The 15,937-nt window shown below is 39.3% G+C and overlaps 1 protein-coding gene across 3 annotated transcripts in view; it reads left to right on the forward strand.

Annotated features, from left to right (window-relative positions):
- Window positions 1-15,937, forward strand: part of CACNB4 (calcium voltage-gated channel auxiliary subunit beta 4) — a gene marked incomplete at both ends in the record, with an annotated part of 240,399 nt that overhangs the window by 208,324 nt on the left and 16,138 nt on the right. For all 3 annotated transcript variants that reach the window (XM_080798892.1, XM_080798893.1, XM_080798894.1), the window contains 3 exons: window positions 8,013-8,122; window positions 13,588-13,739; window positions 15,655-15,750. In XM_080798892.1, the coding sequence (XP_080655018.1) occupies window positions 8,013-8,122; window positions 13,588-13,739; window positions 15,655-15,750 (358 nt within the window). The remainder of the gene's footprint in view (window positions 1-8,012; window positions 8,123-13,587; window positions 13,740-15,654; window positions 15,751-15,937) is intronic.

The raw sequence follows: 15,937 nt of genomic DNA on the forward strand, positions 1-15,937 counted from the left end.
ATAAAGTACTGAGTTTCCTCACAAGAAAAGTGCAAGAAGTGTTTTCACCATAAGCTTCCCAGAGTGACTATGTGTGGCGAATAATACTTGTTTGGATGCTTAGTTCTGGGTTTATCTTACCAATAAATCACCTTATATTTTATTGGCTTATTTTGTATGTACCCTATGATTAACACAGCTCAGTCTTTAGCCCTCAAATAATTTTATCATTTAAGTTTTGTGAAAAATGTCTGAAACAGTTTCTGTGTTTTGCAGAGAAATAGTAAAAAGCTCATCTTGGCTCAATACTAAGTACTGAGCTCCTTCACAATGCAGAATGCACTCCTTGTAAAATAACCACATTGCAAATTCTGAAGACTTAATAGAAATGAAGAAAATGTATATAGTGTGTACTGAAAAGTATGGGTACATGCATCTAACTTACCAAATACTTTTAAAAATAGCTTCAAATAGGTTTTTTAAAAATATGGTATTTTAAGGATTAAAGTAAACCTAATGCTTCAAGCACAAACTGTATATATTTGTCAAAAGAAAAGCCTTCTGGGTAATTGTGTTTAAAATATTCATTAGCGGGACGCCTGGGTGGCTCAGTTGGTTAAGCAGCTGCCTTCGGCTCAGGTCATAATCCCAGCGTCCTGGGATCGAGTCCCACATTGGGCTCCTTGCTCAGCAGGGAGCCTGCTTCTCCCTCTGCCTGCCACTCTGTCTGCTTGTGCTCACTCTCGCTCCTCTCTCTCCCTCTGACAAATAAATAAATAAATAAATAAATCTTAAAAATAAATAAATAAATAAAATTAAATATTCATTAGTTTCTGGGACTACATACAAAGAAACTGAAATTTTGGTTCCAATCATTGAGATTTTAGTTCAAGGAATGAGAATGCTTCGGTGCCGTTATGTGAATGGCTGGGTACATTAGTAGAATGCCAGGCTGCCTACATAAATAGACCCCAAAATGTGTAATGATTCAGACACTGTGGGAGCTTAACTGTTGCTCATTTAACAGTTTGAGGCAGGCGTTCCTCAGCTAGGTGGAGGGGTTTATACTCGGGAGGGGAGGAGGGACAGAAAGTTTGTCCCACCCATCCTTTGGTGTCCTGGGCCTGAGGGTGGTCTCTCCAGTCAGCTGGTGGGAAGAGGTGCGTGCCAGCCTGGAGGTGACACACACGGATCCTCACTTTTCACTGGTCAGAACCGGGTCATGTGGCCATGATGAGTTGCAAAGTAGGCTGGGAAATGCAGTCTAACTATGTGGCCAGGGAGAGGAGGAAATAGATTTTGTTGAACAGTCTCTGCCACGTTCATCTAATGGACACAGAACACTTACGAAGAAAGCCATGGGTTTAACCTGTTCTTCCTCCTCCCCCACTTTTTTAAAGAAAATAGGCAGAGGATGAAGGAGTTTCAAACAAAACAATAAAAAGCACTAAATATTAGAGTTGGAAGGAAATATAAGAGTTCTTTTATTGTAATCGCTTTTCTTTTTTTTTTTTAATTGACATAGAATGTATGATTTGCCCCAGGGGTACAAGTCTGTGATTCATCAGTCTTACACAGTTCACAGCACTCCCCATAGCACATACCCTCCCCAACGTCCATCACCCAGCCACCCTATCCCTACTCCCCACCCCCCAGCAACCCTCAGTTTGTTTCCCGAGATTAAAAGTCTCTTACGGTTCGTCTCCCTCTCTGGTTTCATCTTGTTTCATTTTTCCCTCTCTTCCCCTATGATCCTCTGTCTCGTTTCTCAAATTCCTCATATCAGTGAGATCATAGGTAATCTCTTTTCTTCAGCAACCACAAACAGATGGATAAACTGCTTTGGTTTTGAGCATGTTTGGTAATTGGGGTTTCACTTCTTGAAAAAGCATTGCAAAGAACGGCTGAGCTCTGATTCTTTAACTTGATAGCAGTAGCCCTGGTCTTGCTTGCTAATGACTGGGCCATAACCCTTACCTTCCTGCAGCAATCTGTGTGTTGGAGGCAGCTAACATGCATGGCTTCATCTTCTGTGTTATTGGCCACACACACACATACTTTCTCTACCTATGCTTAAAGTTGTGTGGTTTTAACCTGTGGTGTCTTTACCTCAGGAAGTTCTGAGCAGTGCCTCATCAGGCGACCCCATAATAGCCCTCCAGCTGAACACATTCCATCCCATAACACAGCCTGTTTGCATCACGTTGTTTCTGTCACCGCATAGCATCCTTATAAACCACAATATTTTTAACGGTCTGAAAGGGAGGACCTTTGGGAATAGAAGGAGGGAACTATTAAAATTTAACAAAGAGAAAGTGAGTGGCTTGATTTTTTTCAAGAATGAAGCATCTGAGGTTCTTCTTCAATTGTCAGGCCCAGAAAGAGGAAGTGCATCTGATGGTAACAGGAGAGATTTGTTCTGAGTCGGCTAGAGTTGCTGCATCAAGCATTTACACACACCGTGTGAAGACGGTTTTAGTAGAAACAGAATTAAAATGTCAATGCCAAGTGTTCCGTACGGTCTGATGGCACAGCCGAGGATACGGAAATAGGAGGAAGATTCAAAGAGCCACAAAAGGAATAGCCAGAGAGAGAGACCCGGCGCTGGAGGACTCTGATTTATGGCAGTGTTGGGGAAAGATAGATGGTTAAGTTGGGAGTAGCAGAATGGACTTGCTTTCAAATAATAAGAGGCCAGTGCAACAGACAAAAGCAGTAATGAATTCATTAGTTGGGAGTATGTAGAGACTTTGATAAGGAAGAAGCAACAGGCTTGTAGCCTCACCCTCCCTCCGACACATCTGTTGTGTGGGAAATAACCTTACATTCTGAGCTATGACAATCTGCCGTATTATGTTTTACCAATTAATAAAGGGAGAGAAAACAACAAATAGTCTTTAACTGAAATCAGCCAAGAGAACAATTACACAGAAGGCTTTAGCACAGTGATACAGCATAAACAGTATGTTCTGGTGGAAACCTACTCCATGCTTAATTGGCTATGATGGTTAGACCAAAGAGTCAAGGGAAAGTCTTATTTTTCAGAAAGAGCCAAAAAGGGATCCATTGGCTAAGAGGCTCTGTTCAGTACTGTTTTTCAGATCCTGGTTTGAATATAAGTCAACAAATGGGATCCAAGTCCAACAGCTTGATGGTTACAATATCATAGACTTACCCTTTTTTTAATACCTCAAATTATTTGAGTCTGTTGAGAGCTACTGATTACAGGTTTATTGCTATGGCTGCTACTGTAGGGGCTTACCTGTGATATATGTAAGAAAAACGAAAAGCATAGGACAAACTAGTGCCTGGGGGGTCTTTGTCCCTGTGGATATCCACATGTATTGGCAGTTCCTAGGCACAGTCATAAATTAGATGAGCCTAACCAGCTGGTGCAGTGGCGTCAGCCTGCTGAACACCCAGGACACAACGTGACATGCAGCTTTTCGCTCTTCGTTTTACACCACCAGCATTCACTGGGAATCGTCCTTCGGGAAGAGGTTTGTTCAGCTGGTTGAATATACCATTCATAGTCTGAACACCAGGCAGTCAAACCAACTGCCATTTGTGGTCCTAGGCTAATCATTTCAAATTCCAATGAAATTGTTGCTTTATGCATTTTGAGCTAGGTCAGCTCTATGGCAGTTGTGCAACGCTTTGTAACAGACATGATCATGGCCAAAAATCTTAAATGAACATCCTGTAGCCTGTATAGATAAGATCTAAAGTTAAAAAGAAGTTGTTAGCTGAAGGCTACTCAAAGGAAAAAAAGGGTTTAAGAAAGAATTTGAAGAAAACAGGCTGAGGATACAACTTCAGAGACTCAGAGAGGTAGTATTTATTTATAAACAGTAGTGGGCACCGTTGATGGTATCACACAGCACCCAAGGCATGTTGTAACTGCAGTCAACAAATGGAAAAAGAACACCAGAGCGCCTTCTGTTTCAAAATCAGTATCACCCTCTTATCATCTCCTTCTACCATTTTCTCTTTAAATGCAAACTCATCAGGGTTACACTAGAGACATGTAATTGAACACTTGAATGCCAAACATGAATATTTAAATTAGCAGGTTGTGATTATAACCTGTCTGACCTGATTCTCTTACCCCCAAAGTATATATAAATTTCATGGATTCTGGGGGTAGGAGAGTTCATGGTCAACTGCTAATTTCTAAGGATAGGATATAAAGAAACTGTCCTCTTCCAGTCTTTAAATCTCCAATAACTATCTTATAGACATTATGTATGTGCCAATCAACATAGGACATTATGAATAATTATTTAGCAAAGCACTTTTATATATTACCTTGTTTGCGCCCACTGACAATCCCGTGAGAAAGTTTGGCAAAGCCATCATCACCATTGTATTGATTAGGATACTGATGCTTGAAGGATGACATGACTTGTCCATAGTCACACACCCAGCAAGAAGAGCAAGATCCAGGGAGAATACTCAGATCTGTGTATGCTCTCCATCCCAGTTCTCTTGACAGTGTACTGTTCTGTTCTTTGGCATGGTCTTCTCTATGAATACTAGCAGTTTTTTTTTTTTTAATTAATGCACTAGCAGCATTGCATATTAGATGTAGCAAAGATAGAGTATAGAAGGATCTGATAGCTGTTCTGAATGAACATGGAAATACTAATTGTTTTTGAATGAATGAGTTATAACTAAAAGTAGCATCTTTCGCAGAAAACTAATACTCATTGGCCATGATAGATGACAGCAATTATGATGAATTCCAAAACAGAAATAAAGAATAAATGGGATTCAGATTTGCTTAGATTCAGAGAACAGTTTTTGCTAGTTTTCAGTGACATTTGCTGCTACCAGTTCGCTGAGGAACTGAACTTCTGTTAGCGTTTACCTACCAGTCAGCAATCACTGACACTATGTCACGGAAAAGTTTCCTAGGGAACTTTTAAAAGACATATCTCTAATAAGATGCATGGAAGTACGGAAAGACACTGGGGGGAATAAGTACAGCAAGAAAAGAAGTAGAAAGGGGATTGTTCTAAGTAAAAAAAATAATTATAATAAATATATAACTAGTATACAAAATATATTTTTAAAGTATATAAAACTAAAAAATGTATATAAACTTCAATTGTATTGCTGGGAAGCCTTTTACAAAAAATAGTTTGGATTTGGTGTCTGACTTTGGTAATAGTAAGCATCTTTGTATGGAAAATAGAAGCCTCTTTTTTGTCTTACTGAAAGGTTTCTGGGGCAGTGTCTGTCTTGCCCTTAGCTCTTTCATGCATGCATGTGTACTGTTACTAAGAAATAACTTGTAATAATAATAACTTGTAATAATACTTGCCAATAATAACTTGTAATAATACTTGCCAAGTGGCTGAATCTTGTTTTCTACTCGGGTTGTGATCTCAGTTGGGGTCTTGGGATCGAGCCCCGTGATGGGCTCCATGCTTGGTGGGGAGTCCGCTTGGGGATTCTCTCTCTCCCTCTCCCTCTCCCTGCTGCCCCCCTCCCCAGTCTCTAAAATAAATAAATAAATAAATCTTTTTTAAAAAGATGTTTGAGAAATAACTTAGATTAACAAATTTGCTGGCATTTTGTTGACAAATAAAACAAGAAAAAGAATGCTTATTGTCCATACCTTTTCCTATTTGTGAAATACACGAAGCAGTTTTTTTTCTGTGTGTATGTGTGTTGTTTGTTTGCTTGCTTTTTTGTAGAACTTGTAAAAGCTTGTAAAACTCTGTGTGTGTTTGAAAATAGCTTCGTAAACATGTTTAAAATCCAGAAAAAATAAGAGTATACACCTGTTGGTAATCCTTTGAAATTTTAAGAAATGAAGGTTACTACTTGGCTTATAGAGAACTAGCAAACTTGATCTCCCTTATGCAGAACAAACATTTTAGGCCCTCCGAAAGTCTTTATTCTAGAAAGTTGAATTCTGTTCCTAAATTAACCCTCTTCTCTCCAGTCATAGATTTGAATTGCTCTGGAACTTAACTCCATGTTTCTAACCAGCAACTCTATTCTTAAAACAACAGACAAACAGAAACACAAAAATAAACAAGCAAACCCTATTCTGTAAATTAAAGGGCTGGGAGCGCAGGACTGCCCGTGAGATTCCATACCTTAGGATGCAAAGGCCAACTGAGTAATGGAGACTGAGACATGAGATGCACTTGACTTGAACCTCACTGAAACCCTGACCACCTTTCTGCATATGGCCAAGGTTGACTGCATCTGCTCTTGACAATTTGGCTTGCATCTGGGCATTCAGGGTTGCTAGAGAAGAAAACTGAAACTAAGAGACTTATGAGTCAGGTGACTAAGCACTGCCTGGTGTTTGGGGGCCTGGGTTTTAGGCCTTCTTAGCCTCTCACTAATCAGTGAGAGGAACTAATCAGTGAGTGGAACTTCCTCTCTGTGTCTCAGTTTTCTTGGCAAAATGAAGAAGTTGTACTTGACCCGTGTTTTCCAATGTCTTTTAGCAGCTGAACGGCTTTTTACAATGAAATCATATATAAAGCCCCAATGTAGAAAACAGAAATACAGAGGTGTTTGCCTGGCATGGGCAGGGGGAACTCTGGCCCTCCGCCAACTCAGCTTCCCTTCAGTGTTCTCAGTGACCTGCGGTATTTCACAGAACCCTTGGTTTCTGCAGAAGATAATTTGAAGATGCCTCAAATAATTTATTAGTGCTTAAAAAGTCTAAAAAATTTAAAAATTTAAAACGTACCATCTACAGCTTATAAATACAATATAATGACATGAGAAGGTGCTTTGCGTTAAAATGACATCCGAACTTTTGTACAGCCTGTTGCTTTAAACAAGCTATTTCCAGTCATTTGTGAAAAGGAGTATTTTAAATTTTCCTTAAGGCTTTGGGTCACTGAAGTCAGGTAAAGAGTCTCCTAAGAGGGCTGATGGTATTCCAAAACAGGTGTGAGATGACAGGGGGCTCAGCTATTGTTTACAACTCTCCCCTGCCCCAACCCCCAAAGGAATATAAAAATGAAGGAGAACAGGTGCACTGAGCACAAAGGGAAGGGACACTCCTCTTTTGTGTCCTTTCCAGAGCACTGCCAAGCACTGAAAATGAGAATGGAGAAAGGTCCATGGTGGCAGTGGTGGCTCAGAGAGGCATTCTTTGCATTCTCCAGGTAGATAATCATCTGAAATGGATGAATGCCAGTTTAAGGTAAAGAACTGTAAAACTGTAAATTCCAGAGATCCTTATGGGATCAATCATATGCAGGTAGACGCCTCTCTCTGTACATTTGCCGTGTCTGTGCTTTATTCTTTTGCGTAACTGCAGGAAACTTTCTGACTTACCAGAATCCTTGGACAATCCTCACATCGTCCTCAACTCTAGTGTCTCATGGCTCCCCACTTTATGCATTCCAAGTCTTAAGCAAATATGTTGAAGAATCTTGTGCCTGCAGATGAGAAACCATATTTTCCATATTCTTAGAAATGAAGGTTCCTTTGGGCCTAGGGGGACATGCTTCTTGTATCATGATGTAGCTGTTGAGCACCAGGAACGCAACATCACTCCCAACTGGTTTAGTGTCGCTGATGAAAATGAAGAAGGCTTTCCCCTTTGGCCAGCAGCATTGATATGCCTGGGTAGAACATTCGTAGTTCCTGGAGGTCTTGTTCAAGAGCAAATCAAATGCGAATTGAAAGGAAACTGTACTGCTGCTTCCCAGAAAGAGCATGGTTAATTCATATGTTTTGATTCCCTCCTGGTATGGTGTGCATTATGAAGAGAATTTGGCAAGGTAGGTAATAGTGAAGGAAGAGCTGCATTTTTAACAACAGGTTTTTGTTTGGGTTTGGGTTTTGGTTAAATAGTCAAAACCTTCTTCCATTCTACCCAGCTTATATTTTAATACATGCCAAAACCTGTTTATATACTTGTGGCCAATGTTTATTATACTGTGGTTGTAGTGCCGTATGTAGAGTGGTTATTAAGTACTGTGGTTATAAATCACTTGAAAGCCCCATGACCTTTTTTACTGGCTTGTTCTGTTCTGTGTTCCTATTCATAGGATATCAATAACAAGAGTGACAGCTGATATTTCTCTTGCTAAGAGGTCTGTCCTAAATAATCCCAGCAAGAGAGCAATAATTGAACGTTCGAACACTCGGTCCAGCTTAGGTAAGATGTTCAAATGTGGTACTTGTCCAAGCTATGCTTTCGTGTTTCGTTTGTGAATGTCTTTTCCAGTTTGCTCCCCATTTTGAATGGGGAAGTGCCGATTAACTGAAGAGAATGCTATCCATGGAAAAGAAGGGAACAGAATCCTACAGCAGCCAGAGCCTCCTCTCTCAGCTCTAGTCAGTTAGTTCATTAGTAGTCTGGTGGGAAGAATCCTCAGTGGGCTCTCCTGGTGTGTTACTGCCTAACCACACAAAACCACTCACCTCCACTCTGCCCCAGCTTCTCAATGAGACTAACGGTATCTGTCATGCCTGAGTCACATATGACATGAAAAGAAATGAGATGTTCAACCTTCTCGGATCTTTAGTAGAAAGCTAGATAATAGGGTCTTTGTGAATAATCCCATCTTTACGTGGAAATAGCCATGAGCATTAAATGTGTCTTTCCTGGAGCACAGTCAGAAAGCGTTCTGAAATTCACCATGATGGAGATGGAAAAAATGCCCTATTGTTACAAGATAGCGGGCCGCTTGTCTCAATGAGTCAAAGAATGACTCTCAGAGATACAAAAGGGTGAAGTGAAAGTTTATTAAGTGAAGGTGAGAATAGAAAGGAGAGGGGAAAAATTCTCTAAAGTGAGAGAGGTCCCGAATGGGTTGCCACTGTGGGTTTTCCATGGTGGTCTTTTATTGAGAACTGACTGGGGAACTTGAATCTTGACATCTCTATCACTGCTGGCACTATGTTTACTTTTTCTTTGAAGTTTGGTAATTTTCAGTGGCCCAACTGTAGCTGTTACAGAGATATTTCTGACATTTAAGACAAATGAGGTAGACTCATTAGTCTCGTTATATTCCCTCATCTCTGGTTTTGTACGCCTCAGCATTTTCCACATCTGGGTTTTCTGTGAGCCTGAACACATAGCCCCCATGTGAGCCCAGTCACATAGCCCTCTACCTATCTCTCCTTACCTAGCCCCACCTGTCCCTTACTCAGTATATGCTTAGCTACTTTATAAAGCCATGTGTGAATAGGGCTGTGGAAGATGGAATCACCATCCACAGAAACAAGTCCATGCTGCTGGGGAATCACGACGTTCATCTCAAAGCCTGTGTTGTGCTTTCTGTGATTGCCAAGAGTGGTATAGTCCACTTGTAACTTTCTAGGAGTCTCTCTTGCATTCACATTCTGAGGGCAGTTTGTTTTATTCCCCTCTTCCTCGTGGGCAGGGGTAGTAAAGATAGGGGTCTTCTGTGTCACAACATCTTAAACTACTGAGATGATGATAGAAAACAAAACAAAACAAAAATCCAGGATAGCTTGCACACCCAAACAACCCAACAAGAATTTGTTGGAGGCTGAATCTTGACCCTGAGCCAAGAACTGCACAGATTAGAAAGAGGCTACAAAGTATCATCTCTATATTCCTGGCATGGGATTGACACATGATAATTGTTCAATAAATATTTGTTGGCTGGTTGCTTTATGAAAGAATGTTAAACATACCAATGGAATAGTTGTCAGTCCTTGTGAGGGCAGGATCCTGGACATCAGTGGTTCTTTCCTTAGCTCAGTGTTTAGATCCATCACATACAGAGTAAAACACTCTTAAAGACACAGTATTTTGACCTTAAGGAAGTAACAATGCAAGAGTTGATGATGATGAATCATATTAGGTGACTGACTAAAGTTAAATGTTGTGGGAGACAAGGATGCCAAATTAGATTGAAGATTTCTTAAACAAGCATCCACTGTCTGTTCTATCTTCCACTGTCCTTTTCACTCCACAAAGTGCCTTTGACTTTTAATTACTCCTTCCTCTGACGTATAATGAGAGGTTAAAAAACACTTAAGCACGTATATGAGGTTGCTGACTCTAACCATCTACCCCAACCAAGAGTCTCATGGATATTCCTAGAAGTCATTCTGTATAATCCAGTCACGTGTTTCAGTCAGTGAGTGGAGTCGGTATAAATAGTGAGGACAAAACAAGGTGAATGTCAGTTTACTGACTTTTCCCTTTGCTTTGCAAATTCATATACCTACAACCGTTAGAATTAATTTAATGTCAATCTGTTATAATAACCACTTTGTGAACCACCTATGTCCATTCGCCTGCTTGTTAATGCACATTTGTACATTCCCCCATCACATGTTTATTGTTATGTGCCATGCATTATGCTAGACTGTGGAAGTACAAACATAACTAAGAAAAAGTATCTTAGCCATAAGCCACTGGGAAGAGGGGGCAGATGGTTAAATGCTGTTTGACAATGGAATTATGAGCCAAGAGCTAGGGGTATAAAGAAAGAAGGGTAGGGAGTAAGAGGTGTCAGAGAAGACTTTGAAGAAGTTATATTTGAGCTGGTTCTTCAAGGCAGACAAGAATGTGCAAAGAGGTCAGCATGTAAAAAACATTGCTAGGTTGATAAACAAGTAGTTTGTGCAGAGAATGCTTAGAAAAGGGGAGTGGGTGCCATAGTTTGGGAGCAACAGGGGAAGAGACTGTAAAAGTAGGTTGAGGTCAGTGTGTTAAGGCTCTAAGTATGCCTTGCTAAAGAAACCTCCAAAGTAGACTCTATGAAATGTGAATTGTAAAGGGTACTAATAGTTGTTACATCCAAAATGTTTTCCATAGTCAAATTTGGAAATTTGGATTAAACAGTTGGCCATCTTTACTGCAAGGCTTCTGAGAGCCATTAAAACAGAAAGGCAATGCATGTTTGAAATTCCAAAAGAAACTATTAGAGCCTGAGATATTTTGCAAAAAACTAACTAAATAAATAAATAAAAATAAAATAAAAATCCCTTTTTCCCCTTAGGATATCTTAAGGGATTAGTGTTCGAGGATACTCACTTTGGGAAATATTGCCCTGAACCCAAAGGAGCCATTGGAGTAGTTTAAGCATTTGGATATAAGAAAGGTCACAGGTGACAGAGATGCTGGAGAGAGATGGGTCTAGACTGGTCATGGTCAAGTTATAGAAGTGTTCATTGAGATTCTTCCAGCATCATAGTCCATGACTTCTCAGCCCCATTTGTCTGGAATAAGATTACGATGAAACTTCCATTGGAATCCTCTGAGAATCAGCATGGGAAGTCAAGATTGCTGGATTTGCTTTTTTTTTTTTTTTTTTTTTAAGAAAATAGGCTATGTAGATATAAATGCTGTTCTCTCTCTCAGTCTATGTATTGAATTCCAAATATATATTATCCAAATATGGACCCACTCTGGTATATAGTATGGCCTCTGCAGCCTTCTGGCTTGCTTGCCCAAGCACCTCTCCACTCATGCCAGAATGTCCATTGCCTAAGAGTTTTATGTTGGCTAAGCCTTGGATGTGCTTGCCCTCTGCACAGGTCAAAAACCATGTTTACCTCATTGCTTATGCAGAGTAAATAAGGCCAGGTATTTCTGTAGTATTTACACGGTGTGCCTCAAGGGTTCTTTGTACTAGAGCAGTCCATTTTGCCTCACTACCTTTTTGCTACCCCAGGAAACATTGTTTTCAGATTTGAAACTTAAAGTAATGCAGACTTGGTCTACAATAGCCCTGGCCAGGAGTTAAACTAGTGGCAATTTAATGACAACAACAAATGGAGAACATACTCAACCACCAGAGGCTAAAATCTGCTACAGTACAAACACTTTATTTTCTGAACTTCTCTCATAAGAAGAATCCTTTTTAACTGTTTTTGACATATGAGAAAAAAAAAGGGAAAGGTATATTATTATTATTAACAAATGTAGTGTGTGATTTCAGAAGAATTTTGCAAATGAGCCTTATTGTCCAAATTCTTTACATAAATGTCTTGGGAGCTAGTCACATTTCAAAGCAATATAAAATCTTTCAGACCATTAGGATTGGGTCATATGAAAAATAATAGCTATGTTCATTCTCGAAATTCCTGTTTCTAATACAAATCATGCATTAAACATCAGAGATTTTGTGGGAAGAATTTTAGGCTATTATGCAAATCCCACAAAAGTAGAATTACAGGGTAGTCTTGGGCATTCATACTCCTGCAGACCCTGTTATGGAAGGGAGGATTTTTGGGTGGGTGACATGAACTTGAATATATACTGGGTAAATAAAACAAATCATGGCTTTCTGGTAGAAAACCTTTTCAATGAGTATATTTAGAGCAACATCACCTCTTTCCTAGACCATATTTGAAGTGATTTATATTAGGTAACTTTGTCTACTCTGTGTAATTTAAACAAGATTACAACATTGCTAGGTCATGCCTATAATACATAAGCCAAAAATAAAAATAAGTAAAAAGCAAAACAAGATCATCTCTCTTAAAATTAAGTAGTCTAATTCAGACTTTGGACATGACCCAATAAATCAGATAATTTATAAAATATATATGAAAAAGTTTTTTCTGTTTTAGAAAGCCAAATTTTGTTTTTATCGATAATCTGCTTTGTTTTAAAAATAGCTGGATTGCTTCAGACGTGGAGAATAACTAGATTTTTTTATTTGACCAAATTTGTGCAGGGATTCAGGTCACTTGTCCATTACAGACAGTTGGATAGATTTTCATTCTCAAGACATTTCAGCATTTATAATATAATTGCTTTAGGTTTTTTTTTTTTCTTTAGTACTGAAAATTATTCCCTAGAACAAGTGTACCAGCCCTAATACTTGAATTAAGACATAGCAGTATGTTAGTTGTAAGAGTAGACCCAACATTTAACCCTGGATGAAAAATATGCAAGTCATTCAACACAGATGAGTTGTGGGATTTTTAAAAAACATAGTTACAGAATATTAATATATAAATTGTTGATTGGTTGAAATATCTCTGTGTAATTTGCTTTCCATGTGATGTTGCTCTACACATGTATTTCAAGTCTTTCCTAAATGTGGTTTCAGCTTTCATAGATAAAGTAAAAGTCCTTTAGGATCACCTGGGTGGCTCAGTGGGTTAAGCCTCTGCCTTCAGCTCAGGTCATGATCTCAGGGTCCTGGGATCAACCCCGGCATCGGGCTCTGTACTCAGCAGGGAGTCTGCTTCTCCCTCTCTCTCTCTGCCTGCCTCTCTGCCTCTTTGTGATCTCTCTCTCTCTCTCTCTGTCAAATAAATAAGTAAAATCTTAAAAAAAAAAAAATAAAAGTTCTTTAGAAGAAAGCAACAGTCGTAAACAACCTAGCTATATAAATAGCTAAATTTCAGAGCAAGTGTAAGAAGTGAGTTAAGAAAAAAAAAAAAAAAGAAGTGAGTTAAGAGAGCCATCTCAATTTTTTTCACCAAATTTTTTGTTTTATGTAAAACTCAAAACTCAACCCATCTCTCTCTCTCTTTAGAAAAGATCTTAAGTGAACAGAAGTATGAAATTCAAAACGTGTGTTTTGCAATTTAGACAAACATCTGAAAGGGATACTACGTTTTTAAATGTAAGAATTAATTAATAAAAATAACTATGTCCTGTTAACGTGTTATTTCTCCTTTTAGCGGAAGTACAAAGTGAAATTGAAAGAATCTTTGAGTTGGCGAGATCTTTGCAACTGGTTGTTCTTGACGCAGACACCATCAATCACCCAGCGCAACTTATAAAGACTTCTTTAGCACCAATTATTGTTCATGTAAAAGTCTCATCTCCAAAGGTAATTAGCTCATTTCTGCCTTACGGATTAGAAGCTCATTTCCTTTGGAATATTCTTTGCTCTGTGCTTTGTTGTTAGTGGGTAAGGAGAATATCTTGAGATGCCTTTTAATGGGCAGTTTTTAATTCCCACAGTCTGTCCAAGTTCTAGAAATTCTAAGATAGCAAATAAAGCATAGCCATTGTTTTAAAGAAGGTTACTCTCTATTGTGGTTCCCCAGAGGCGCAGTTATGCAAGAATACAATAGAAATAAAAAATCAAGAAAGGTATGGAAAAGGAAGTGTGGCTTTTCAGAGACTTTAGGTTATATCTTAGTTAATTTCTTGGGCAATATTGATTCTTGTAGCACATATATTCTCTCCCCGACTGAGCGAGTACATAGTTCAGAAAGGTATATACATTTATCATATATAAAGCCAAACATCACTGTATAAAATCTCTTATGGAAAAATTATAGACATTATATATGTGCTCAGGTTGGGTCTCCAAGGAATAAGGTATTCTGTGATTAAACACAGTGGGATATCTGCCCTTGTATCTTTATGCCACAAAGGTAGATAAAAATAAAAGTGAGACAGCCTCAAATTGGTCTCTTTTGATTAGGCTGTTCTTTCATTTTTAAGAAGTGATGATATTCTAAAAAGTTAATGTGAAATAGATATCCTAGGGAGGTGTTACCTTAATAATTAGTTTATTTTCAGTGCTTCCAAGAGTGCAGTTTAGCGCTATGATGTAATTCAACTTCCAACCAGAGCAGTAGTCGCCTCTCACAGGTGGAGAACGTCAAAAGAAGCTGTGTCCTTCCCCCGCCCTCAGCCTTCCGTCTCTGCAGGCACTCATTTGCACGGGATGGACTTGACCAACCCAGGACCTTTTGGGAACCATTAGAATGGATTGAATCTGCCTTGACCACCTTGAGGTCTCTTTGGCCCCGCACTGAGCAGGATTCAGACACCCTTCATTGCAGCGGAATAGATTTCAACCTCTTTTGCCCGCTGCCCCAGCCACCATGGGGTCATTAAGTGTAGGAACAGGGGCTCCTGTGGACGTACACGCTGAGGTGTCATAGAGCCTCACCGACCAGTACTATTTTGGGGTGAGGGCCCTATTTCAGCTTAAAAAAAAAAAATGAAAGGGAGAGGGAGTTTATGGCAAGTGCAGTTATAGCCATGCCTGAATGACACAGATAATCACTGGTTTATAGATAATCACTGGTTTATATGCCAGTGCAAATGTTTTGCCTAGATTTCTAATGTGAAATCTTGTTAATGTAAACTAGAACACCTCAATAATTATCAGTAACTAAAAGGACCAGATATATAAATGACTGATACTTATCTGATATTGAGATAGTGATCTAAAATATTACTTCACTGAATTTGGACATAAATGACCTGGTACAGATCAGTTCCTCCACTTTTGCAGGGCTCTAATTTCTCTGAGTAGGGGCACCTGGGTGGCTCAGTCAGTTAAGTGTCTGCCTTCCACTCAGGTCATGATCTCAGGGTCCTGGGATTGAGCCCCAGTGTCAGGCTTCCTGTTCAGTGTGGAGTCTGCTTTTCCCTCGCCCTCCCCCACTCCCCCTGCTGTGCTCGCTCTCTGTGTCAAATAAATAAATACACTCTTTAAAAAATGTTTGAAAGTAAATAAATAAAAAAATAAAATCTCTGGGTAAAATCTAGGGCAGGAACTTGAGATCCCTCCAGGACCCCACACAGAGAGAGAATAAGATGTACATATCAAAGCCTCTGCAAGTGAGAGCCAGTGTAAGTGGGTGATGTCATTACAGAGTTTATATATATCATTTTTCATATTGTATTTCCTCTCTATTAATACTCAGGGCTAGCCAGACTATATTAAAAAGCCTTGGTTTATTCATTTTTCTTTTAACTCATTGATTCATGTCTTCTATCAGGTTTTACAGCGGTTGATTAAGTCTAGAGGAAAGTCCCAAAGCAAACACTTAAATGTTCAACTGGTGGCAGCTGATAAACTTGCACAATGTCCCCCAGTAAGTACCATCATTTTTTTGCGTTCGTCATTCTTGCTGGGACAGGAGAGGCTGGCGTGTTTTTTGTTTTCCCATTACCATTGTCATTTTGTTCTAGAATGATGGTGATGATCTGTTGTCATAAACATAAGGGGTTTTTCGCACAAACTGCTGCTGTCCTGTTGGCTACATACACCAGTTCTGGGTA

The sequence above is a fragment of the Martes martes genome, assembly GCF_963455335.1.
Source record: "Martes martes genome assembly, chromosome: 3".
Taxonomy (NCBI): domain Eukaryota; kingdom Metazoa; phylum Chordata; class Mammalia; order Carnivora; family Mustelidae; genus Martes; species Martes martes.